The sequence below is a fragment of the Anser anser genome (assembly GCF_964211835.1).
Source record: "Anser anser genome assembly, chromosome: 22".
Taxonomy (NCBI): Eukaryota; Metazoa; Chordata; class Aves; order Anseriformes; family Anatidae; genus Anser; species Anser anser.
Window position 1 is genome coordinate 5,205,271 of NC_139743.1, and position 25,449 is coordinate 5,230,719.

The 25,449-nt window shown below is 49.7% G+C and overlaps 1 protein-coding gene across 4 annotated transcripts in view; it reads left to right on the forward strand.

Moving 5' to 3' along the window:
* Positions 1–25,449, forward strand: part of POU2F3 (POU class 2 homeobox 3) — a 41,812-nt gene that overhangs the window by 5,378 nt on the left and 10,985 nt on the right. For all 4 annotated transcript variants that reach the window (XM_083808195.1, XM_083808196.1, XM_083808197.1 and 1 more), the window contains 3 exons: positions 10,390–10,424; positions 23,623–23,727; positions 25,246–25,348. In XM_083808195.1, the coding sequence (XP_083664321.1) occupies positions 10,390–10,424; positions 23,623–23,727; positions 25,246–25,348 (243 nt within the window). The remainder of the gene's footprint in view (positions 1–10,389; positions 10,425–23,622; positions 23,728–25,245; positions 25,349–25,449) is intronic.

A 25,449-nucleotide genomic window follows, 5' to 3' on the forward strand; every position in this document is an offset into this window, starting at 1 on the left:
GCTCCTGTTGCTGCTGCGTTGCGTCCTTCCAGCCAGCCGGGGAGTTGATCAAGAATGTGCTCTGGGCTAGGATTGCATTGGTATCTTGATCAGCATGCAAGATCCTTGTGTGAGAGCACTGAATCAGTGCGTGGCCCTGCGGTTTGAGCATGGAAATACGCTCCCTTCTCTCACCAAATGAATAATGCCACTGAAATGGTCCTGGTCCGCTCAGCTCAGCACCAACAGCTCCACGTTGTGCACGGGGTTCATGTCAGGAATGTCTCCCCAGACAAAACTCCCAGGGATGAAGCCTTTTTTGGCCACGTATATGTAGAAAAATGGGAGGGACTTCTGGAACAGTCGAATCCAGCTTGGTAGCTCCAGCCAAAATGTATCGCTGTTCTTCTTGAGGCGTGATTGGGTTTCTCATCCCCACTACTCCCACCTGATGCTCAGCCTCTCCCTGCTCTGTGGCTAGAAGCCTCAGCTTTCCTTGCAGACGGAAAGCTGAAGAACTGGGCGATCCCGTGAAGATAATAGCACTGGCATTACTGCTGACTTCTGCCAGTTTGCTTACCAATTCCTGCACTGCTACAGGGTGTGAGATACCCCCAAAAAATCCATGTCATGTTTTCCAGCATCGCTTCTGACTGCCACTGCCCACAGTGGGCTGAGTGCAGGATCTTGAGGATGTGGCTTATGGTCAGACTCCTTCGTAGGCAAATAAATAGCAATAAGAAAGGCATTAAGCACCCACTAGTTATAGTTGTAATATAAGAAAGGTTATTAGAAACAGTGAGACTCATCTGTAGACTTGGAATAAGCACTCTTTAAAACCATAACTCACAGAGACAATGCAGAAGAATTGGTCTGTGAGTCATGACGAGCACTAAGCTTGGGGTGGGGGCACGTGTAACAACAGATTAAAACTTCACATGGAATGATTTTACTTCTCCTTTTATCGATTAAGAGGATTGAGGAAAAAGGAAAAAAAAAAAAAAAAGAGAGAGAGAGAGATCTTGCTAAAGGCAGAGAAGCCTAGGCATGTTTTAATAGGACTAAAACTGCCCCTTTATTTACACCGTACACTGAGGTCTAGAAATCCTCCGAGCTCATAAGTTGGTTATTTGACATAATCTAAGGCAGAGATAAAATCTGGTTCTATTCACGTCCATGAACTCCACTTGACTTTGGTCAGGTCAGCCTCTGCTCATGGCTTTCAGCTGCCCCCAAGCTGGTTTTCTGAGATAAATCAATTCAACGCCGCCTGGCAGCAAGCGTGTCCTGAGCCCTTCCAAAATTCCCTGCTCGCATTTTGGGGGAGCTTTCAAGGGGGAGGCAGCGGCTCCCCAAGCACCCAGTGCCCCAGCAGGGGCGGCTGGCCGGGTGCAGTGCGGTTTTTTGGTGTAAGCTTCCCAGACAGCCATTAGTGTGAGCTGTAGCACCTCTTTCTAGTGGTAATTGCGAGGAGAATGCGGAGAAGTGGAGGCAATTTGTTTTAAAATAACAAAAATGTTCAGCGCTGCTCCGGGAGCCTTCAAATCAGGCAGGGAAATCAGAACAAGTAAATCTCCCTCATTTACAAAAGAGTGACACTTCCCTGCGGACTGATGCAAGCAACTTCTTTCAATCGGGCTCTCCTCCAAGGCTTTCCTCCACCGGGACTGGTGGAGACCTTACAAGAGCACGGTGTTGGGGCCGGGGGATGAGAGGATGCAGGTGATGGGACCCTACGGGAGATTTGGGGCCAGAGCAGCCCCATGCCCTGCCGGCACCGGTGTCCCTCAGGGCCTCATCCAGCCCCACCAGCGCTCACAACCAGCCAAGCCCACCAAGGGGCGGCCTTGATGCTGCACCGAAGCTTTTCCGCCTCTTTGTTTGGTTTTTCCCCTCTTCCCGAGCATCCCGTTTACAAACAACAGAGCGCTTTGTACTGAACTTCCCTGAAGTTTTATTTTCCCCGATACACATTGTTAGAGGGATCTTTACTGCAACAGTGCTTTGTTTACCAGCTTCATGTGGGAAAATTTATTTTCCAATTACTTACTAGCTGAAGACCCATTTCCTAATGAATTGCGCCAATGCACTGCTCCCCAGGAAATTTGTTCCCCCCTGGAAGGAGAGGGCAGTTACCAAACTACCAATATTATGGCTTCTAAAGGCTGGAAATCTTTCTAGGTGCAGATCTACAAAGGCCTTTCATCACCAAAAGATGTAGACTGGCTCCAAGAAGAATTTAAAATAATAATAATGTTAAAAAAAAAAGAAAAGGAGAGAGTTGGGTGCCAAAATGCTTTTGTAAACCGAGCCCTTGATCTAAAACTGATGCCTAAAGATCTGATGGGAAGTGGCAGTAGCAGAAGCATAATCTCATCCTTTCATATCTCCGCCAGTTCTGGGCTCAGAGGAGAAAAAAAAGGGTAATTTGGGGCATTGTTTTACTTTGGAAGTGTTTGAAATAATTGTGGGACTTTTTTCTTTTTGAGAAAATTTTCAAATTGTTCCTTTTTCGTAAGAGGTTAGGAAAACTAAGCTTTTTCTTTTTTTTTTTTCCTTTTTTTTTCTTATCCACACCAATTTCTTAAAAAACACTTCAAAGCTTTTAGTAAGATGTCCTCCAAAATTCTACATTTCTTTGTATTCCTTTTTTCCCCGTGTCTGCTGGTTGCAGCAAAATTCTGCCATGGTAGAAAAAAAAAAACATGACCTCAATAATAATAATAATAATAATAATAATAATAATAATAATAATAATAATAACAAATAGGATATCCCCTGCCCCGTCCTGCAAATCCTAAGCCCTCCCTTGCTTTACCCCTGCCTTTCCTATTGCGGCACGTGTGCGAGATGCTCAGGTTATGCCCGTGGAGCCGTGCCGTGCCGTGCCGTGCCGTGCCATCCTCCCTGCCCTTTGCTGCGCGCTGGGCTTGCCGGCAGTCCCGCGGACTCCATGGGGGGTAATGACAAGCGCGAGTTTTGCGCTTGGCTGCGAGCTCTTTTCATCTTTTTAAACTGATGAAAGCCATGCCAGCAAGTTCTGGGTTGAGTTTTTTTTATGGGAACTGTGGGGGCTTGGCACTGCCGAGTGTCGCCCCTGGTCTTCCAGCCGAGAGGCAGAGATCTCCCCCTTCTTGTGGTTTATCTAAGCCCTCTGTATCTGATGCAACAAAATGCTGAGGTGGGACTTGCCTCTGTCTGTCTGTTTGTTTGTGTCAGACACTTGTTCCCCGTTTATCTGCTTGATCAAAACAGGTTACACCAAGCAAAGCTACTTCCCTTTGATTTCATCTGTTGAGGCTATGGGGGGGAAGCCAAAGCCTTAACAAAAGGGCGATAGGGAAGCTCTTCAAACACAACCATCGGTAACTGAATAGCTGCGGGCGCTCCGAACATCTTCCCTCCCCACCCTGCAACACGGGGAGCTGGACAGGCTGCCAGGAGCCCAGGGCGGGGTGCGCGATGGGCATCCCGGTGCACGGGGAAGGGAGCGGGGCTGCGGGGCTGCACGCAGCGCGGGACGGCCCTACAGCGGCCCCGCTGCCCTAAAGCAGCTGGTATCGCTGCCTGGGGTGGTGGCAAAGGGCTGGCCCGATGGCGTGCACAGCTGGGGCAGGGCTGGGAGCTGGAAGCAGACGGGTCGAGGAGTGGGGTTGAGTGGGGAGGGCTCGTGGAGGTGGAAAGGGGGCTCTCGGCAGCTCTGGTGACAACAGCACCGTGGTTGTCTCAGCCTCTTTTGGAGGGTTAGGAAGCAGTAGAGCAGATATCCTTCCTTCTGAAGATCAGGAAGAGCCCTTCCTTTGAACCCCAAGGCAGTGCAAGTGGTAAGGAACTACGATGCCTCTGCTCCTACGGTCTTGCAGGGGGGATGCACCTTTGAGTGTCATTCCTCCCCCCAGCTCCTCGACTCCAGCCAGCTTGTGGCAGTAGAAGGGTGGCAGCAAGAGGTAAAAGCCTGCCTCCACTGCCGCCACCAGGCCCCAAGCCCCTCCTGGTTCCCCATCTCCTGATGTCTGTCCGTGCCTTCTGCATCAAAGCCACGCGGTGGAAAACCAGAGCCCTCGTTTCAGTGTCTGCCCTGTGCAAACGGGATTTTCAGCCCTGAAGTGGGGGTCCCCAGCTCATCCCCAGCCTTTTGGCCAGGTGTAAGCTCCTTGCTGCAGGAGCTGCTCCCCGGGGTGGGTGCAGCTCTCTCGGGGGCTGGGGTCACCGGTGTTTGTCGTATTGCTGTGGTAGGGCTCTGGGTTTCTGGGTAGGCTTTCTTTTAAACTTTATGGCTTATACTCAAATAGGATACAGAGGTTTTCACCTCTGCATCTGCTTCTAACTCAGGTACAAGGAAACATGCCCAAGCCATGTCAGGTTGAGCAGCATGAAATGGGTTGGGGGGTGCTCAGGCTGCTCTCGGACACCCCCCAGCAGGCGAGCCCAGGGATGCCTGGGCCGAGCCTTCCTCTTTCTTCTGCCGTTACCTCCGCAGACAGGGCTGGAAACAGGCCATCAGGCCAAAGTCTTTTGAGGAAACTTGGCCTTCCCCAGCCCCACGCCGAGCCCCGTCCTTGGCTGTGCCTCTGCTCGCCAAGGCCAGCTCTCCCCGTTGAAACTTCCCTCCGAGCCTCCAGGACTTCTCTCCTCTCTTTCCCCTGCAGCCACGAACAGCCCCAGGACAAGTCCCAAATAAATAAAAGCAGCAGCAGCAGCCGGGCTGGAAACAGCTGGTTGCTATGGCAATTGGGCCTGCTCGGGATTTGCATACGGCTGATGATTTTCATAGCACAGCCACATTTAAGGCAAGCAGGAGAAATTTCCATATTCCCAGCTCCGAGTCAGTTGGGGCGTGGGGGAGGCCAGGAGGGGGATATTTGAAATTCAAATGAAGGTGATTAGGGTTTGAGGTTGGGTTATTTTATTTTTTTTTCTTAAACATCCCATTATGGAAGAGGATAAAAAAGGATGGGGAGGGGAAAGGGGAACAAAAGGCTGGTTTGACTTGAATTAGAGGGGCAAAGGAAGAGCTGGTCTGATCTGCCTCTTGCCTCTGGTCTAAGAGAAGAGACTTGCCCTCTCCCAACACCTGCAGGTGAAATGTTTTCCGTGGGAACAACTGCTGCCCTCGGGTTTCCTTCTGGAAGCTGCCCGAGTCTCCCACACTCGCTGTCCTGCGTTCCCCCCGCGCCCTGCCCCACACGAAGGGTACATCGCGCCCGGAGCTGCGGTGGCACCAGGAGGTGGGAGTTCTGCGAGGCTCACAAAGGAAAGGCATTTCTATGTCCCTGGGGGTTTCCACCCAAATGAAACGCTCGAGCCTTCAGTGAAAGCTTCCCCTGCAGTCGTGCAGCCCTCTCACTGAGTCAGCCAGCACACATTCACTTTTCCTGCTAACCAGCCCTGACTTTCCCATGGAGATGCCCCGATGCCCCGGTTTGGTCTGTTTGTGTTGTTAGCGCAAAGAACAGGAAGACTGCAGCCCGATTTGGCTGCCTTGAGAACTTCCCATCCCGTTCAGACTTTCCCTTGTTCCTTTTAAGTAACGCTCCTGGAGCTAACCTTGGGAACAGGGAGCATCCCAGCAGGGCAGGTAAGGGTCTGGGGAACCAACTGGTGTCTGCTCAGCTGCACTTTCTGCTCCCCATTACCACTGGGCACAGGTGGGGGAATCAGGGCCAGCCACTCAAGTGATGACAAGGTGATTTAAGTGAGCTCGTCCCAGCCAGGGCTTGTGCTGCTAGTTCTGCAGAAGTGGCTGGTCCGGCTGCTGGGAATGGCAGAGAGGTTTGTGATGGTGTTTGCTCGGGTATCCAAAGTGAGCTAAATTACTGAGGAGTCAAATATCTTTTTGGCTTAATAGAACCCCATCCATCTCAGCGCAGGTGAATGTTTTGCTTCATTTACAGTGTGTGGCTCAAGTATTGTTCATAGCTATAATGAGTGTCACTACTCTTTTCTTTAACTGCTCTTGGGTGTTGTTTTAACTTTATGTTGTGTTTTTGGTGAGGGACTGGATTCTTGCATCGGTCAATGTGAGCGAGTTAATTCCTTAGCCTCTAGAAAATGTGTATTGAAAGGTGCTCTGCATCTGGCCTACTTTGTCAACCTCTAACGGCATTGTGCTTTATCAGCTGGGGTGCTAGAATACTTCAGGATAGGTGAGATTAATCTTAATTTGAGATATTCAGCACTCTGAGGCTGAAGCCTGACCTACTCACCCCGGGCGCCTTGTAGAGTCAGCGATGAAAATAGGCATCAGCAGAAGGTGATTCATCTCTCTGCCCTCTGTCTTGGGGGCGAGGTGAGTTGCCCTCTGGAAGTGCCGGCTTCCTCTCCGTGGCTGTAAAGGCAGCCTAGAGCAATTGGCTGGGAATTAGACACCTAAAAGTTAGACATCTGAGCCTGAATCCCCTGCCCGGTGTCTGCCTGGCACTGTTCCCCCATCACCGTTCAGCTGTTCTGAATTTCCCTCCCAAATGCATGGGCAGAAAACTGATTCCCTGTGGGAATTCCCCAACACCTGCTAAAGATTGAAATCGCCTCCTAATTCCCTGTCCCTTCTGCGAGATCAAACTGCGGGGCGCATTAAGCGTGTCGCTGGGTGGGAAGGGGAATTAAGTTAGCCTTCTGGTTGCAGCCCTGCTTTGTCGCTGGGCGAAAAGCCACGGGCGGCTGTCACTCCCCGCGGGTGACATCTGCATGTTCCTGCATGTGTTTGCCTCGCCGAGGCGAAGCCGAGCTGCGATCTTGATTTTCCTTTCTGCCATCGCGGGGCTTTTATCCTCGAGAGCCGGACTGGCTGGGCAGCTTTCAGTGGGAATCGGGGCGGTTGCGACGGGGCGCAGGGGCTCGGTTTTCACAGCATGCGAAGCCTTCCAGACGGGGGGGAACAGCAGGGGTGGGGGGAAAGCCGTCCGGAACTGCGCTGCTGCTCCCATCCCCAGAGAAACCTCCCCAGGCGAACTCGCACCAGATCTGATGCCAGTGCTATGCAAAACAGCTGCCAGGTGAACCAAGGAGAGCAGCGTGGCCCTCGGCTGCCGTGCTGCGGGGAGCCGGCGGAGCTTATCGCTACCTCTCCCCCTCTGTCCGGGACACCCACGGAGAGGGCAATGGATGGGGAAGCTCCTGGGAAAGGTAGTGCAAGGAGCTCAAAGCAACCCTTCTCCCTTTAAGTCCCTGGGCTTCCCAAATTTGATGCAACTGGAGGAAGGGAGGGCCGTGGTGCCTGGCTGGTGTAGCAGGAGCACGTTGTTGGCTGGTGCGGAGCTCCACCAAAACGAGCGGCGTTCTGGCAGTTTGCAGCAGTTGAGAATCTGCCGCCACTTACACTTCTCGTTCTTTTTATCTCCTGGAGCTAGGAGAGATTAAATCTTAAGTGCAGATCCGTGCTGTTTGAACAGCCCGTTCCTTTAAGGAGAGAAATGACTCCTTCAGCGTGGGTCCTGATGTTGATAGAAATGGGAAGGAAAGCAGTCTGTTTTTAAAATATTTGTAGGAAAGTCAGCGATTTAGCTGGAACAAGAGAGTTGTTATCCCTATCACACCCAAACCTTGGCTTGCAGATGAAGTCATTTTAATTTCACTCGACATACAAGCTTTTGCTGAAACAGAAAAAGATGAGATTTGTTTGCAAATAAATCTGCGCGCAAACACTCACTGATCCTGCTGAAAAGCTGCAGAGATTTGTGTATCCAGCCCCCATTTACATAACCACTGGGAGCAGAAATCACCTCGCCCAGTTTTAAATATCACACTATTGGACATCTAAGCCTGAACTAGTTGCCCCTGGGTCCCTTTGTAGTCAATAAAAAGAAATTGTCATCTCCAGAGGGCCATTCATCTCGACTTAGATAGGCGTCTAAGATAGGTCAGATGAATGGCCTCTGGAGGTGCCTATTTCTCCTCGTTGTCTACCAAGACAGCCTGGGGCACTTATCTCAGACTTAGACACCCAAGCAACAAATGGGTTCCTGTTGATCTCCATGCATATTTCCAGCATGTTCCACTGTCACAGAAAATGAGGTACTCCCAAGCACCTGCGCTCATCTGAGGCGGGATGTGGAGGGGGCTGAGTCTGGCCTTGTAGGAGAGGAAGGGAAAAAGAAGTCTGAAGGCTGCGCTTGCTGGTGCAGGGAGGGAAAAGAGAAAGGTGGGAAGCTTGGAAGAGGAGGAGGGGATGTGCTGGAGAGCTTGAGCTTGGGCGCTTTGAACCTGCTGTGTGTTTTGGCAGCCTCGTTTGGAGAGTTTGGCTCGTTGCGGTAGGGATGCAGCACGAAGCTGTGCTCCAGCTGCGCATCCCGGGTTCCAGGAGCTGGGTGTACGGTGGTGACTCAGAGCCCTCAGCACTGGGACCCAGGGATTTCCCTCCAGGTCTTTGAATCTTGCCTCATCAACATGCTGCATTTGAACGTGAGCGAAAGCCTTGCGTCCAAGAAAGCAGAAGATTACCTTTTCCTTCCTGTTCTATTTTAGCAACCGGGAACTGCGTTTCCTTCTTCTCTCCTTCTTGCCTTTCTCCCCTTTAGCTACTGCCCTCAGATTGCATCAACCCCCCGTGGGTTGCAAAGGTAGAAACTGCAGGCCTTGAAGATCATCACGCAGCCCCGCTCAGGTGTGTGGATGCTGATTGCGATCATCTATTAGCGCTATCAGCATTCCCATCGCTTAGATGAGCAGTCGTTGGCTCTCGGGGCTTGGAGCTGGAGCGCAATGAATGAACAAATTCCTGGGGCAGGAGCAGCTGGGGAGAGGTGGTCAGGGGGCAACTGGCCACGGCTGGGGGGGCTCACGAGCGCCTGGTGGGTCGGAGGTGGCAGCAGGATCAGGGAACTGCAGGGAAGAAGATAAAGACCTGAGATTGGGAAGGGAAAGAAAGCTTTGAAAAGCAGGTCGGGAGGGAGCCAGGAAGGGAGGGCAGGTTGCAGCACAGCAGAAATGCAGACAGGCTGGCGGAAAAAGGTACAGACCTGGATTGGGGTTGAGCTGCAGGTGGTGAGGATAGAGATTTTGGAGCGGGGGGCAACGGCGTGCTCTGCCGTGAAATAGTGCTCTGGTTGTGTCTGATAACGAAGACCTGCAGCTCAGCAACAAAGAGAGCAACAAAGGCAGCTCAGTTTCCATCGCTGGTGCTGTTAACGTGCTGCAGATAAAATCTTCAGAGTAGTTTCTAGATAGCAGAGAACAGGGTGCCATGAAATGGTTAGAGTCGGCTCTAAAAGCATTCTGCCATCCATGAGTAATCGTACCAAGAACACTCCCCCTGAGGATCTCGGAGCCCTGGTGATTCACCTGGGAATAGTACGAGCATGGTGCGAGCTGAAGAACTGCCTGCTAGCTCGAGGTGGAGGCTTGCTCAGTTGAAAGCAAGCAAGGCAATGGGAGAGCTGGGTTTGCGCTCCTGGGTTTGCACTCCTGCCTGCACAGCCTCCCCGAACTGCTTTCCAACTTCTTGCAAGAGCCATGAACTCCCGAAAAACATGATGTGTTGAAGCTTGATCAGATCACAGGGCATGGGCTACGCTTCATGGGGAACGTTATACTGGAAAAAAAAAAAAAAATCTGGAGCAAAAGGCCCCCAGGGGTTTGTGGTGGTGGGATGTGAACAATTTCAGACTATTTATCACAAACTCAGTTGGGCTGGAAGAGAATGACTTAGGGGATGGATTGCAAAGGGGAAGGGAAGGGGTTTCTTGGGGTTGCCTTTGCAACTGAAGAGGCTTCGTGGAATCCCTTAAAGCATTCATATCTGTGGAGCACACAGCCTTTCCTCTGTGATGTTCTTGATGAATTTGGCAGGTGTGATAGAGGGGGGGGGAATGTTTATCATCAAAGGGGAATGAGTGAGGGCCTGTGCGGTACCTTCAGGCTGAAACCTGTCTGATTTTCCCCCTGTGCCTGCCAATCTCTTTTGGAATCAAGGAGACGCCTCTTGCGCACAACCCCACGGCACCCTCTGTTCCTTTAGATATCCCGTAATTACTTGGTACCACACAGGTTCCTAAAGATCCCTGGTTAACAGCCTCGGCCACCTGTTTGCTAGCCTCTCCCACAGTTAGCTCTGGCTTTATGCACAGTCCTGGCTCCCGGATTTCCCTGGAGATTTGCAATATCCTCCAGTTCACCCCTGCTGGAATCTCCCTTTGTCGGTGAGCTCTCCCCCACCGGTGCTGCCTGGCCAGGTGTCTCCCAGGCGGAAAAACTTCAGCAAAGGCTGGTACCACCAAGTGCTGCAAAAGCTGCCCTCGTGCTTCCATGGCTGCTTTCGCATCGACTCCACCTCCCTGCTCCTCTCCTTGCTCTCACGCTAAAGTGCACTGGGCGAGCAGCACGTCTTTGGTTACGTGGTCCTGAGTTCTGGGAGGTTTAGATGGATGCTCTCTGCTGTTAATACTGAGACCTTTTTCTTTTGTTTCGTTGTAGGAAGTGAGCAGAATGGGCTGGACTTTAACAGGCAGGTAAGACGCTCCCCGGATTCTCCTGCTTTCTTGAATTACAGTTTGTTAACTGCTCATCTTGCTGAGTCCCAGGCAGCTACTGCTAGGAGACGCAAACTGTTAGGTCACAAGCTGCTATTAAACAGGCCACAAAAGTCCTTCCCAATTCCCCTTGTGGGACAGCATGGCAGATAAAACTTCTGGTTTCCAGGCCTTCCCATTTCATAGAAGTTCAGTTAATTATAGAGTTTCTTAAAGTCACCCTTTGCTTGAGGCTTTTGCTGGCTTTTTAATTTTTTCTATTGCCATTTAGAAACAAAAGGGACCTCAGTTACACTGGCAAATGTGCAAATCCCGCCCCAAAGCTCCATGGATTTGCACCGTGTGCGACACTGGTGCTGAAAGCACTGCGGTATGCAAGTCTAGGAGCATGGGCTGACTCACAGGAGTATCAGCAAGGACTGAAGATGAGGTGGTTTGAGGTCTTGGAGTGCCTGGGTCAAGACCAGGCCTGCCTACAATGGCAGATTCCTCTTTGCAAGATGGTGGGGAAAGGGACAGCAGATAAATGCAAGCGTGTCTGATAGCAGCAGCCCTGGCTGCAGCACGTGAGGCTCTGGCGAGCTGTTCTCTTTGCTGTGAGATGTTATCCTCCGGCTTCATGCAGCCAAAAGCAACCTGTCTCATGGAGTGCCTGAGACTTTGACACCTGGCTCTCAGAAACCCCTGAACCTCAAAGCAAAGTTGCAAGGGGAGGCAGGTGACAGCCCTGTCCAGATCTCAAAGCTGTGCAGAGACGTGAGAAAACGTGCCGAGTCCTGAGCCGAGGACTGCTGTGGCCATCAGTGGGGCTGGGCTCAGAGCTTGTAAACACAAAGAGGAGGTCTGGAGAGCAAAGGCACCCACCTGCAGCAGCACTCTGGGGAGCTGGAGCGAGAAAAGCCAGCAGGGCTGCAGCTCCATGGACAGTTACTAGCGTTTGAAGCAGATGTTGGCACTCCTAGCAATCCAGCAGCCTGCCTGCTTCCAGCTTTACCTTCCCCGAGTTCAAGGGTTGCGATCCTTTGCAAAGGCTTCCTGCTAGCAGCAGGTGGGCAGCTGATGCCTCTCCCGTGACTTTTCTGTCCTCCAAGCTTGTTTTGGTGGCTCTGGTCTGACAGATGTCAGCAAGCTGCTGTTTGTTTGTTTGGTTTGGCTGCTCCGGTTCTGGGTGGGTTGTAACTTCCTATCAAAGGTGTCTTAACACGTTCAGCCATCTTCCAGGTTTTTGGAAAACCCAGCTGAAAACAAAAAGTCTTGTGTCTCCAGCTCTGTGGATTGCAGAGCCCAAAGCACAGGCTTTCTACGAGCCAAGAGAAAAATCCAATCTGCTTATAACGAGTGATAAAAGAAAATTCCCTCAAGATAGAAATAAGCTATGAAAGTACACGATCATTACATGTTGCAAACTTTTCCTATGGCAACACCACAAAGATGTTAGAACTGGATCCTGGGCTGAGGTTAATCGAGGAGACGTTAGTGATGGTGGTGAAGCAGTGCTGGTTCACACCCGCCACTGATTGGACTCATTATCTTCAAGGTCCCTGTCCCTCACATGCCACTGAATGAGAACTGCTGGTAAACTCGTGAGGCAGGCAGCCTCACAGTCACTAGGATTTGGGCCAGAGTCTGCTCGATGCAAGCATCCTCCTCCCAAAATGAGGCTGTGATTGCACAGCAGTCTTTGGTAGCAATCACTTCCCACTTTGTTTCTCTCCTTCCACCAGGGCACCGCAAAGTCCCTTTCATTCGTACACCTGTGTAACCAAGCAGCAAACCTTACCGGGGACTGATCAAGGCTTAAAAAGGAAAAACCTGTGAATAAGCTCATTTTGGTGTTTTTTTAGCTGCATTTTTTTTTTATCTGGGTTGTAGCAGTGCGGGTGAGTGGACGCAGCGGGTGCAGGACCTGCAGGCAGTGTGGCTCTCTGTCTCCCTCTCTTGGCCCTCTCCAGGGTGAGTTGAGCCATTCGTGGTATTATTTTAAATGAGACTGAGCCCAAACGCACACCGGTTGTACACTCACGTTTCGGGTTGACCTCAGCTATTGGTGAATTTACCTTCAATTCAGCAAATAGATTTCGAGCGATGAGAAAAAGGAAGAGGGGAGATACGGGAATATCAAAGTGTTTTCATGTAAAACCAGATGGCGAGCTCTTTCATTACGGGTGGAGGTTGGTGGGTTTTTAATTTTGGTTTGGGGTTTGGGTGTATTTTTTTTTTGTTACCTTGCAATTCAGGTTTTCAAACCGAAGCCAGAGAAGCATGGTTTGAAACCCAACTCCAAGCTGAATGCGAGAGCTGCCGAGCTCTCTTTGACTTTATTTGGAGTGCTGGGCGCTAATCACTTTGAAGATCATAAATCTCACATCGTTTAAGCCTCTCCCCCAGTCTTTGTAGATGGCCTACATTTCAGGTCTGTTTCCCTCCCCTGTTATGCTCCAGGCGGGAAGGGAAGGGTGGAGTGACCTGGTTAGACCCCTTACTTGCCTACCAGTTCCCTGCTGCGGCTGCTCTCACCCAGCGAACGGGGAGGAGGGAAACTCTTGCGGAGTTTGAGGTTTTCTCGCAGTTTGTGGGTCAGCCCTGTGCCTTATGAGAAAGCTGCCTTCTGATCCCTCAACCTATTTGGCAAATGTTCACTCCCCCCCCTCCCCACTTAAACTCTCCTCCCACCTGGATGCAACAGTAATTTGTATGTGAATGAGAGGGGAAAGGGTGTGTATGGAAAAAAGCAGCATCTTCTGCCTTGCCTATCTGGTTTGGCTTTTTATTTAGAGAGTCTAATGCTTGTTGTTTCCTGTTTATATCAAGGGAAATGCAAAGAGAGCGTAATAAACTTTCACCTTCAGTGCTGGCAACCTGGATAGGGACATCTGCTTCTTAATGGTTTGGGATCGTGTCCAGAGCGTGTCAAGGAGAGGAGCGAGGAACTCGGCAGTGGTGGCTTCAGAGTCTTCAGACCGGGAAAAGTCCGGCTGAAAGTGTTGGAGTCAGGGCTTTTCCTCTCTGTCATGTGGTGATCTTCACCAGGTGGTGATGGTCTGGTTTGTTTTATTTCCCCCACTGGTAAATGCAGTGGTCGCACTTTGGGGAAATACTGCACTGTTTGTTTTCTCTGTTGCTCTGAAGAGAGCTGTTCTGGAGAGCCGTGTAACTTGCCCTTTTCTGGAGTTATAACTCCATTGCCTTCTGCAATCTGCACACAGAGCTAGGGCTCACGGTTTTGGGACACAACAGGTCTTGTGTCTACGGTGTATGTGTAGTCCAGCTCCCAGTGCCATGCATCAACCCACAGCTAGGGGAGAGAAGAACAGATTCTGGATCTCTCGTTTCTTTTCCACCAGGGAAGTGATGTGTAGGTTTGTGGCACTTGCTGGCCCTTGCAGCAACATGAGGGCTGAAGGCTCACATCATCTTCCAGACGAGGGAATGAGACGTCCTCTCCAAGCCCCTCGTGCTCTCAAGCACAAAACTGCGCTCCCGTGCTGGGACAGAATGTGTCCTTTCTGAAATAAAGCTGAGAGGTTGTGCCTTACCAGGGCAGGAAAGGTCCTGTGTGTGCTCTGTATCCAAATATGTCATGCAGTTTCGTTCCAGCAGAAGGCTAACCCATGTAGACAGGCTGTCATTTGTTTAATGATAATGACAGGTTTGATATTTGCACCAATACAGAGGTGATCCTGCCGTGAGACTTACCAATATTGCAGGCAGGCACTCATGTGCCTGAGTAGCCCAGGGCTCAGCATAGCTTGAATTTTCCTGTTGGTTCTTTATTACTTTATTTTCTTTGTTCTACACCCATTAGGGGATGTAATGTGGATACAGCCCTTTCCTATGGGCCTCCTAGAAATAGGATTTTGGGAAGGATTTACCTGAGAAAAGGAGGTAACTGGGAGATGTAGTGGTGGTGCAGGAGAGATCTTCAGAGCACAAGGGGAAGCATCCAGAGTAAAATCAGGAAACAAGATACACGATTGAAGTGGGCTGGTATTTCACGTGCACATTAGCTCTATGTTTGAATTCCCACATTGGGTCATACTCTGTGCCATTTTGACTGTTCCTTATGACGGTAAGGGACAGGTTTCATACCCCCTCTCTTCCAGTGACCAGTCAGCATCAAACAATCGAGCTGCTTAAGGTTCCCAGTCAGAAGGACTCGAGTAGATTTTGGGGGGGGGGGCATCCGAGTGTGTCTGCTGGTATACCCCAAAAGAGCAGTGAGGAACTGGGTCGTGGAAAAAATTCTTCCCTTCCAAAATGATCTTCTTCCCACCCCAGGATGTGCTTCTCTAACCTCACCTCCCCGCCCTGTTCATATCTGGCAGGGTCATTTTCTGATGGAACTTGAATTTCTGAGGTTTGGGGGGGTTTCCAGCAGTTGTTTGGAGGTAAGAGACTGAGTTGTCTCAGGTCTTCGCAGCCGATGTCCTGTAGACACATGATGTGAGAAAGGAAAGCAGGCGAACTGAGATGTGAAATCACAGGTGGCCCTTCTTCAGAGCCATTAACGCCCTGACCTTGCTGGGTATTTTCCGCCCACACGTCTCAAGGTTCTTTGCTAATGAATTTAGCATCCTCCAGAAGGTAGGGAGGTGTTTAACCCTGTCCTGAAGATGAGGCAGACAGAGGCTGACTCCCTGGCTTTTCCCAAAGATGCTGAGCACTGTGATTGCAGCTGAAATCAGTGGATGCTTTACGGGAGAGTTGCCTGTGGACATTGAGGCTTATTGTAATCCAGGGCCTTGCTCCCTGGCGGAGCTGGGATACGGACTCCGATTCTCTGATTCATAGTCTTGTGCTCAACCACAGACAAGTTCTTCCTCCCCTCCATCCTTTTGAAGGTGGAAAGAAGGGCCCAACTTGCTAGGTAGTTTGTTATTAATATCTGGGATGCAAAACTCCCTGCAGATTTAATTTTGCTCAATCAGGGCTTCCCTCCCCCCGGCGATCTCTCTCATAGTTTTTCATTCCACTTTGAGTTCCCACCTCCCCCTAATCTCATGTGTTCCCTATATGTCATTTCTGTTCCTGCTTGGCTCTTCCCTGTGGGTAGTTCAGGTTTCAGTCTGCCCTCCAGATTTCCATCCCAGTCCTGTTTTGCCCTCCTCTCAAGGGGAGGTTCACATCCTGCTTCCTTCTCCCCTCTGGGGATCAATTCAGATTTCACTCTCTCTTCTTCTCCGCATTGCCCCAGGGTGTCAGCCTAAGTCTTGCATCTGCTTTTCATCTCTTGAGCCTTCTCTAGTTGGAAAAGGGCCCAGCTGTCCATATCTGCCTTGACTGACACTGGATCTAAGCTGAGCGCTGCCTTGGCCTTTCCCTTTTGAAGTTCCCTTGCTCCATCCCAGGGATAGACTGATTGCATAAATTTGTATGTGTGCTGGTTCTTCATTGAAATGCAGCCCTTTGGGAAAGCATCAGAGAAAGCCCTGGCTGGAGGGAAAGTCCTCTGTTTCTATATATGGCACTGTTTTGCTTAGGACAGATATGTAGAGGAACCTCTTCTGCAGGCTAGTTTTGTTTTGGAGCCTTGCAGATGAGATTGCTGGGAACAAACTCCAAAACGTGCCGGTGACTCTCTTGCAAAGTTTGTAGGGGAGAAAAGGGATGGAAGTAGGAGGCAATATTCTAAACCCCACACCCTCCGCTCCCAAGACTGAAGTCACCAGATTTGTTTGCTTAGCCAATAACTGCTGACAATAGCCCAGCATCACTCCTGAGTTGGCAGGATTGTGCCTGGTTCTCAGATCCAGCTGCAGCCCGTTCACAGACTCCTGCTTTGCTGCTCCAGGCTTCCAAAGAGCAACCTGTATTTAGAAGGTATTGCCCACACTTGTTGCCTTGGTCCACTGGCAATATATCTTCTGCTATTGTTTCAAAGCTCTCTTAAAGATGGAGAGAGAGACTGGTCTTCCCTTTGTGCAAATCCCCTGCTCAGCTGGGCTCCTATCATCTTTTAGTGAATATTTTCTAAGCTTGCAGGCGACAAGCCCTGGTTTTGTGGACTAAAGGGACCTATCAATTGTTTCTGCAATAGAAACTGAGCTCGGGGCATGGATGTCACTGTCAAGGCGCTTTTTAGGTTGCTTGGCACCTTTTTAAGTGGTGAGCTGCATGAACTACCATGCATGGTTATGACTCTTCTGCCTGCTGGAGAATGGCTCATCGGTAATAAGGAGAAGACTCCAAATTCTTGAAGGCCTTTCATCTGGTGAGCGCCAAGAATTCAATCAAAAGCCTGCACCACCCAGCAAGGGTGGGGCCCTGCACCCATTTTGCAGAAGGGCAAGTCATAGCATAAAAAGGTGAAGGTGATGGGGTTTCAAGCAAGGCCTCTAATTTTGGAAGCCTGACATCAGAGTGCACTTTCTCCCATCCCAGAGGTGCTGATGTGCCAGCGCTCCATGTGAAATCAGTGGGTGAGCCGGAGCTGCTCGGCCCCTTGGGAGGCAGAGGCTGGGTTTTCTCTCGCAGGACACCCTCTCGCCTGCTTCCCCAGCACGTGGAAGATGCCAGAGCCCCCGAGCTGGGAGCAGAGAACTGGTTCCCTCTTCCCTCAACCTCCAGCCTCATTCCTTCCATCCAAACCAAAAAATTATGCGATACTCTCCAGCGAAGTTGATCTTTCTCACTCTCCCTTTCTTTTTTAATTATATGACTTGTGTGCGCTTAATGCAATTCCTCTAGCTGCTCTCCTTGTGTCCCAGTTCCCCGGGGCGCGGCAGCGGGTGCCAAAACTCCCCCGAACCAATCAGAGAAACCTGCGGAGCTGGGATGGAGCCAGCCCCAGTCACGGGAGCCGGCTGGTTCCAAGTTCATTCCTTTTCCAATGTGGGATGGGGCGGAAAGCGAGGGCTCCCTGCGCCACGACTCCCGCGTCTCGCCCTGCCCTGCGCGCGGATGACTGAGCCAGGGACATCGGTGCCGTGCAGCAGGGAGGCAGTGCCAGGTATTTAGGTGGTTTCTGACTGGTTGGCAGCCAGAGGGCACAGAGAATACAGGATCAGCACGGTCTGCTCCCCCTAGGCAAGGGATCCACGGGCAGGGGAAATTTTTCGTGTAGGGAATTGGTTAAAGGTCTGGTTCTGGCCCCCGTAAAAGACCAATAAGGCAATTTTGCTGCTGACTTCAACAGGAACATGACGAGGCTCCAGGGAACCTGTGCAAGCACGCAGGAGGGCATGGGAGAAGCAACGAAGCCTGGCATGTGTGAAATCGGATTGATAAGGAAAGGGGCAGGGATGCAGCCCAGGGTGGGAGCGGGGAAGATAAGCGCAAAGGTGTAGGCAGAGGTGGAGTTCTGGAGAGCTTTGGAAGTTGGGCAAGTGGAACTGGGAGATGCAGGAGCAGTGCTGCAACGCTCGGCGAGGCTGGGGCAGCAGCGATGGCAGCACCTCCGGGCTCAGGGCTGGGGAGGAGAGTCCTGGAACGGAGCCGTGGGAGAAATCGCAGCCTTTACGGTGGTAAAACAGTTTTCCATGTTCTGTTTGGAGGTTCTCACCATTCTGACCAAGAAAATGGCATCTTCCCCTCCCCTTTTTTTAAATACTTCCAATTTGGCACGTCCACAGGCCTTGGCAGGGAAGGCACTGCATGCCTGAGTACCAATAGCAAGAGCGAAGATGCTCCAAGCTGTTGCTTTCCAGCATCCCTTTGCCAGCTCGGTGCTCTCTGACCACAGGTCACCACTCCAAGCCCTCGCTGTGCTCCTGGGGCTCGTGCAGAGGCAGCACAGACGTGAGCACGGCCTCTCGGGGCAGGTGCTCGCCCCACCTCTGCCTTCAATTCTCCTCTCCCGTGCCCGGTGCCTGCTTTGGAAGCCTGCTGTGCTGCACGTGATCGTTCGGAGGCTTATCGCTCGGCGTGGAGCAGAGGGATGGCTTCTTTCTTTTTCCTCTTCTCTGCTTCAAAGCAGAAACACTTGGGAAATGCTGCATCAGAAGGCTCGCGAACGCAAAGCCGAGCGTGGTTCTGTTTGTTTCCTTTTGTGAAGCGTGTAGCTCGGTTACACTTAGTTTTGATTTCCCACCCCCACTTTTACTACGGCTCCGGCGCAGCCATTCACGTCCTGAGCTGCAGCTCAGAGGGTGAAGCGTATCAGATCAGACCTCAATTAACAGACTCAAACGCCTCAAAGCTCTGATGCAGGTGTGTTGAGGTTAGGGATTACATTCTAATTTTTCAGTGTGTTGCCATTACTGAGTTTTAGGATATTGTCTGCTAAGCATTCAGCATGGGATTAATTCTGCTTTTGTCATGCTGACAGCTTCTGAAAATCCCACTCTTTAATGTGAAAGGATACTGAATTTTATAGGGCGAATATTGTCCTATTAACAGAAGGGTTTTCTGCTTTCTTCCTGAGTCTCTGTTAAGCCTCGCTGCATGTGCAGGATAGTACATGTGGAAATAGTAATTGCAAGCCCATTATTATTATTATTGCTATAATTCATTATTAGTGTGTGTTTTATTTTATGGTGCCCACGTGTGCAGGTAATTCACAGAAGTACACTTACGCCATTGGAAGGTGGGAAGGCTTAGCTGCAATAGCCTTGGATCCAGTTTTGATACCTGTTTCCATCATAAGACTTCCTCCCTTGACTTCAGGCAACCCAGTTGTGTGAAATAATGCTTTGGGAATGATTCAGCCCAGGAAGAAACGTGCTGCTCTCCTTCACTGAGGGGCAATCGGCTCCGAATCCTCTGTGCACCCAATCCTCCTCCCAACAGCCAGAGCCCTTTGCAGCTGCAGGGGCAGGGATGTGAGCAAGTCCAAGTCTTAAACAGTTGTGAATTGCTGACTCTCAGATAAGCCAGATACGAGGGCAGATAAATACCTGTTTCAAAGAGGCTGCCGTCTAAATAGAAACTGCACAACAAATCCGATTGTCTTCGGTCTTACAGTGACGACCGCAGCTGCTGCTGGAGGAGGCTGGTGTGGCTTTCACGGCCTTGCTCGGGCAGGGTATGGGCACCCCTTATCTAGGTTTGGGGAGAGCATCCCAGACGGGTGCAGAATCAGCCCGTCCCACCTTAGCGAAGGGGATGGCGGAGTAGTGCTAATGTTACCTGGGAAGTGCTCCCAGCCAGCAGCAGATGCTTGCTGGCCTGGGGACCGTGGCCGGTTGCTTGGTGCTCGTTAGCTGAATTGCTAATTGATCCTGTAAGCACAGGAATGCCGTGAAGCATCGCAAGCCACCTTGGCGGCGGCGCTGGGTTACGCCAGGAGGCTGCAGCTGGAGCCCTGTGCAACCGGTGGCATCCTGCTGCCACTTCATCAGCTCAGACGTGGGTCGGTCCGTCCGTCTGTCTGTCGGAGGGGTACGGCCTTCCACATGGTGAGATCGGAGCTGCTAATGCGAATCTTTCCAACTTCCTCGTGTAAGGCTGGCTTTTTACAGCTTTGCAATATGTCTGCAGGATGTTTTCATGAGCCGAATGTTTGCCAAAAGTTCACAGATCAGTTACAAAACAGATGTACTTTTTTTTTTTTCCTCCCCTTCTTCCTACTGGTAAGGAAGAGTTTGTGCAGTAATTGCAGGCAGGTTGGGAGATGTTTTCTTCATAATTCTCCTTCTTATGAAATGTTTATGAAACACCTTCCACAAATCAGTTGCGCAAGCAAGCTGAAGAGCTTTGATCATTTTCCATCGCCCTCAATATGTTTCTTAGTTTGTTTTGCTTTTTGTTTTTGTTTTCAGGCTAGAGATAGGTAAGAACCAATCCATCATTGGCCGTGCCCAGCAGACGCGCTAGCCAACTAAGGAAGGGACTCCTTCCATCCAGTCACCCTTCCTGTGTTTTTCACAGGGATTGCTTGGGGGCAGCTGACCCTATTTTAAGGCTGTGAAAACATCCACTTGAGATTTGCAAGTGTGATTCCTCTCCCCAGCCCTCGGCAGCTCGGCGTGCGGGTGCCGCCACCTGCCGTTACCTGCTGCCCAGGGGCCCCAGCCCGCAGACTGCCCAGGTGCCTGCGAGCACTGCCTTATTTCCCCCTCCTCTCATTTTTTTTTTTCCTTTGTAGCCTTATTTTCCCAAACCCAATAGGATGGGAAGAAACTAAGATTTGTTCTCAACGCCTTCTCGTTCCTGCCCTGACCACGATGTAAAAGCAAGAGACTGGGGAACCACAGCAGGACCTGGTCCTGATTTTAACCCAATCACTCTCTTTTATGCATGGTGGTCTAGCATGGATCTCAGCAAACACCTACACGAGCTGATTTTGTTTCAACCTTCTTTGGTTCCACAAGGAAAACTCTCATATTTGCAGAAAATAACAGCAAACGTGTGTCAGATGCACTGGGAAAGGAGAAAGGCAACTCCTCCCCTTGTTTTATTAGTTTGAAATTTACATTATTTTAAGGGAGTCTCATGATATTGAGTGGCCTCGCCCACAATGTGTGTGGTTTTTTGGGGCTTTTGGTTTGGTTTCTTTCTAACGTACGGTTGGTAACAGTGCCGGTTTAGCTGGGGAAAAAATGAAGGTGCAGGATTTGCATAAACCATCCCAAAAGTTTTGGATATGCCCCGAACTCTTGCTAATGAACAATTAGCCAGCTGCAGGCCTGTTGGGGAGAGGAAGAGGAGGGAGAAGTAAAATTGAGCCTAAAACCAATGAAAAAAGGTGCAGGGGAGAAGGATTTGTCAAGAACACCCAGGTTCCCGCCCACTGCGCAGGAGAGAGCCAGAGAATTCCAGGGCCGGGGGAAGGAGCAGTGGGAGATGTTGTTGTTTTTAAATGGGGAACCGGTCCTTTGCCAAACCCACCTCCCGTTCTCATATTGTGCGATGCCGGGATGCAGCTACACACCCCTTTCGGCCTGGAACGCTTCCAGATCATTCCGCTTGGCAGCTGTAAAAATTGATTTCAGTTTGGAAATGGCTTGTGCTTCTTCAACACTGCGCTCCTATCGGGATCGTAACCCAGGCGGGATCAAGTGCCTCGTTCTCTAACACGCGGATATCTTTTCTTTTTGGGACTGTTCAGCCTTGGATGACTGCATCGTATGAGGCAGATACACAAGAATTGCAAGCAGGAGTACCGTTTATTTATTTATTTTTACTTTTTGGCTCGGATGATATATACCTGTATTTTTTTTTTTTTTTTAACGCGCCTTCAGGAAAAAATAGGTGCATAAAACCATTTCCCTGCAGTGACTGGATGGCTCAAGGGTAACGGTGCATTCTCCTGAGCCCTTTGCCTAACATTTAGTAATTTAAACACTATCCGCGTTGATAGTGATCAAGAAGCTCTTTCCATCTGATTTTTTCGCCAGGCTAAGCGGGATGGTCATGCCGACCTGAAAGGTAGGAAAGAACTGGAATTCGCAGCATGTATAAGCCTTGTTGCAAGGAGCTACTATTATTGCAAAACTAGTTTCGGCAGTATCCAGAGCTATAGTTTAATTGAAGGAGATGTTGTAACTCTCTTCCCTCTGCACAGCACCTTCCAAAAAGCAGAGGTTAATGTTTACCGGGTCGGCTCCCTGTGATCGCACTTTCTCTTTCTCTTTGGGGCATGGAGGTGTTGTGTATTTGTTTGCTTTGCTCAAACTGAAATAAAAGATCCTTCAGCCAAAAATACCCACACGGGCCATTGTTTTTAAAGGGGCATTTCTCGTCCCCCTCTGCTGGTAGAAGGCTGCATGACCTAAAGTCCGTGCCAGCGCTGCAAAACTCCGGCAAACGTAACCCCGCTCGAATTCTGGGCGATGTTGGGCTCGTGGGTTATTTGATGGGAGATAGCGAGGTTCAGCCCTGGCAGTAAGAGAGAACCTGAGATGCCGAGTCCGTAGATAAGGTTTTCAAGACTTATTCTTTCTGTTTTCCTCCTGTTCTTTCCAGTCTGTGGGAACTGGAGCCTCTTCTTGCACTGGAAAGGCTTAAATTAGAAAGGGGACTGCTGATGTGAGCCTTCTTGTAGGCACGTTCATGCTTGGGGAAAACTTGAGGCTGTCTGGGAATTGTTTGAATATATCTTTTATTAGAGAAAACGTGTTATAAGAGATCTGTATGACTTTTCTCATGCCTCTGCACAGCATCCGCACATAGACGCTCCTCAGCTTTCGGGAATTATTCTAAAAACTTCTAAAATCTCCCCAGCCAGGTTGTCCTTTCTCCTCTCCCGCTTGGTCTTGTCAAAAAAATAATAAAATTAAAAAATCAGCTAGTACTAAATGATGTATTTTATTATTATTTTTTAATGTAGTAGCAAAGTTAAAAATTAATTATGGAGACTATGGGGTAAACCAAACGTAAGGACTCAGTTCTGGTCCCTGAGTAAATTCTTAAGAACCCATGTAAGAATGTGGATTCAGAAATAATGATTTCTGTAGACTGGAATCTTTCTCGAACGTTAAAAGAGGTTAAAATGAGCCCTGGACAAAGGGCAGACACCTGTGAAGTTTGCCATTTTTTCCCTCACAGCTTCTTTTAGCTAAAGAAGCAAATTTTTTCCTTGCCAGATTTTTTTCCTTGCCAGTAGAACAGGACTTCCCCATTTCTTGTTGCTTTCTCATAGTTTGGTACATGTGGTGCCTAGGGTGGTGCATTTTCAAGTCTGGAAGGGTATACTGCTCTTTAAGGTCTTTTACTTCATCGTTTTTCCTCTTCTATTCCCTTGTACCACTCTCTGATACCTGCAGAACAATGTGTGAGGCCATCTACAGCCACTCACTATCAGGTTGTGAGTGGTGATCTGTAAAAGGGAATTGCATCGTGTCTTCCTAATAACACCACAAAATGTCTTAGTGTTCTGTCTTAGGAAAGCACTCGCATGCTTTAAAGCCTGCGAAGTGACTGGAAACTTCCTGAAGTGTTTTAATTAATGTGATTTAATTGAGCGAACTGCAAGCTTCCCCTTGGTTTAGCAGAGCAGGAAAATTATTCCGCTGTTATAATCGTAGAATCATTCCGGTTGGAGAAAACCTCCAAGACCATCTAGTCCAACCTTTAACATAGTACTGATATAAAAATATATAGACTGGAGAGCAGGAGTGAGGAACAACCCCTACCTTTCTGCAAAGCCAGGGATAGAAGCAATAGGTCCTGATTTCTCCTCCTAATCTGAAAGCAATCCCTTCCCCATCTCTTCCAACCTCTCTGACTTGTTACCATCCCAGGCATCCCGCAGCCCATGTCCGTTCCCTAAGGCTACAACTGCTTTGCTCTTTTTCAGATTAAAACCGAAGACCTCAGTGATTCCTTGCAATCTACAATCCCCCCCAGGTCAGGACACCTTGTACAGGGATCATCAATGATGCCTGGAAGTCAAATCGCAGGGGTAAGTGCCTTTGGGACATCAGGGACTGAGTTAACGAATCTCCAGGGGAAAGGCTGGTTTTGAGACACTTGCCAAATTAGATGCACCTTTTGGCAGTGACAAATGGAGAGTTGAGAACATGATGGACAGTAAATTGGCAAAGTCTCCTCCCCAGCCTCTTTTTTGCAGCAGCCAGGAGACCTGTGTAATGCCTTGCCAAAGGATGCAGAAAGTTTACATGGGTTCAAAGGCAGACTGGACACGTACTTGGAAGAGATTTCCTTTGAGGGTTTTCTAAACAGGCAAAACCACACCATGCTCAGGAAATCCCTTTGAGCTGAAAATAATTGGAGACTGAAACAATACCAAGGGGAAGTGTTGGATATGCTTGTCCTGGTCTTCCTCTTTCCTGAATGCCTGGTTAATGTCATTGCTGGAGATAGAACCCTAGGTTAGATTAACTCCTAATCTGAGCCATCCTTGCATATGTTGGCTCCAACTGATTTACATCAGGGAAGAAATTGATTACTTGATTTTTATTTTTTTTTCTTTAAGGTAAAAAGTGGGAGTTTAGCACTTAACACTTGTTAAATTCTAATAGGGAGGCAGATGCTGGAAGGCCACAAGGCTGCTCAGTAATCTCTTCCCCATTCTTTCATGGGCTAATCAGACCTCTTACATGACTCAGCTCCTTGTTGAAGTTCCCCAAGACTTCATAACAGTTCTTGAGAAGCTTAAAAATCTCATCTTATTAAACAATGAACTCCTTCAAGAACATACTTCTCAAGAGAGTTGGTCTTATTGGAGCACTTTTCTCTCTACTCCAAACAAATGCAAACTCTTATCCCTAATCCCTACAAAAGACGTGGGACCCCAGGGATGTGAAGGAGCATGGGGATGCACTCCCTGCCTCTCAGTACCTATTGCCTGCTGTGCTCGGTGCAGGGTGGGGAGTCCCCGTGGCAAAGAACAGCAAATATTTTGGATCTGGTGGTTGTCCATTGCAGTGCATTTGCTGGTGGTGCAGAGAATTGGGCACTTGCTGGGCTTTGCTTCTTTCCCACCCCAGCACACGGCTGGTGGGGAAGTCAGCCTTCTGTGCCAAGCAGGCTCAGTGCTGGGTGATGGGACAGCCCGCTGCACCTTTTCTGTATTATTTTAGGGAGTTCATTCTCTGAAAAGACAATATCTGTAAGAAACCGAGATCCAAGGGCTTTTGTTGTTTCTTAATAAGCAGATTTTGATTTCCAGTCCCTCAAAAATGTTATTTTTCAAGCATTAACTTTTTCAGTTAAAAGTAGACGTTCTCCCTGTGGATGTCTGTGTGCACAGCATTTTTCTTATAAAGCTGAAAACTTCAGATCCCGGCGTAGCTCTGGATCTGTAGCTCTCCTGTGCACACATGTGATGTGTTGGCAGCTAAATGAAAACTGTGAATGGGGTCAGGGACAGTGCAAAAGACGAGGGACGGGGGGAGATGATGCTGTGTGAAGAGCAGACGTCTCTGAGCGTTGCTGTTCCCTTTGCTTTTTCCCGCAGGATATGAGCTCTCTTCACACCCTGCAGCAGCTGGTATTGCTCCCTGGTCACATGCAGTCAGTTCCCCAGTTTCTTCTCTCTCAGTCCCAGGCAGGCCAACAAGGTAAGAGCAACCAAAGCCGAAAGGGGCCTTGTAATACGTGGGCACATATCCAGGGAGAGCCTCCCTTCTCCTGACTCTTGCTTTCAAGCTGCCCTGTTTGA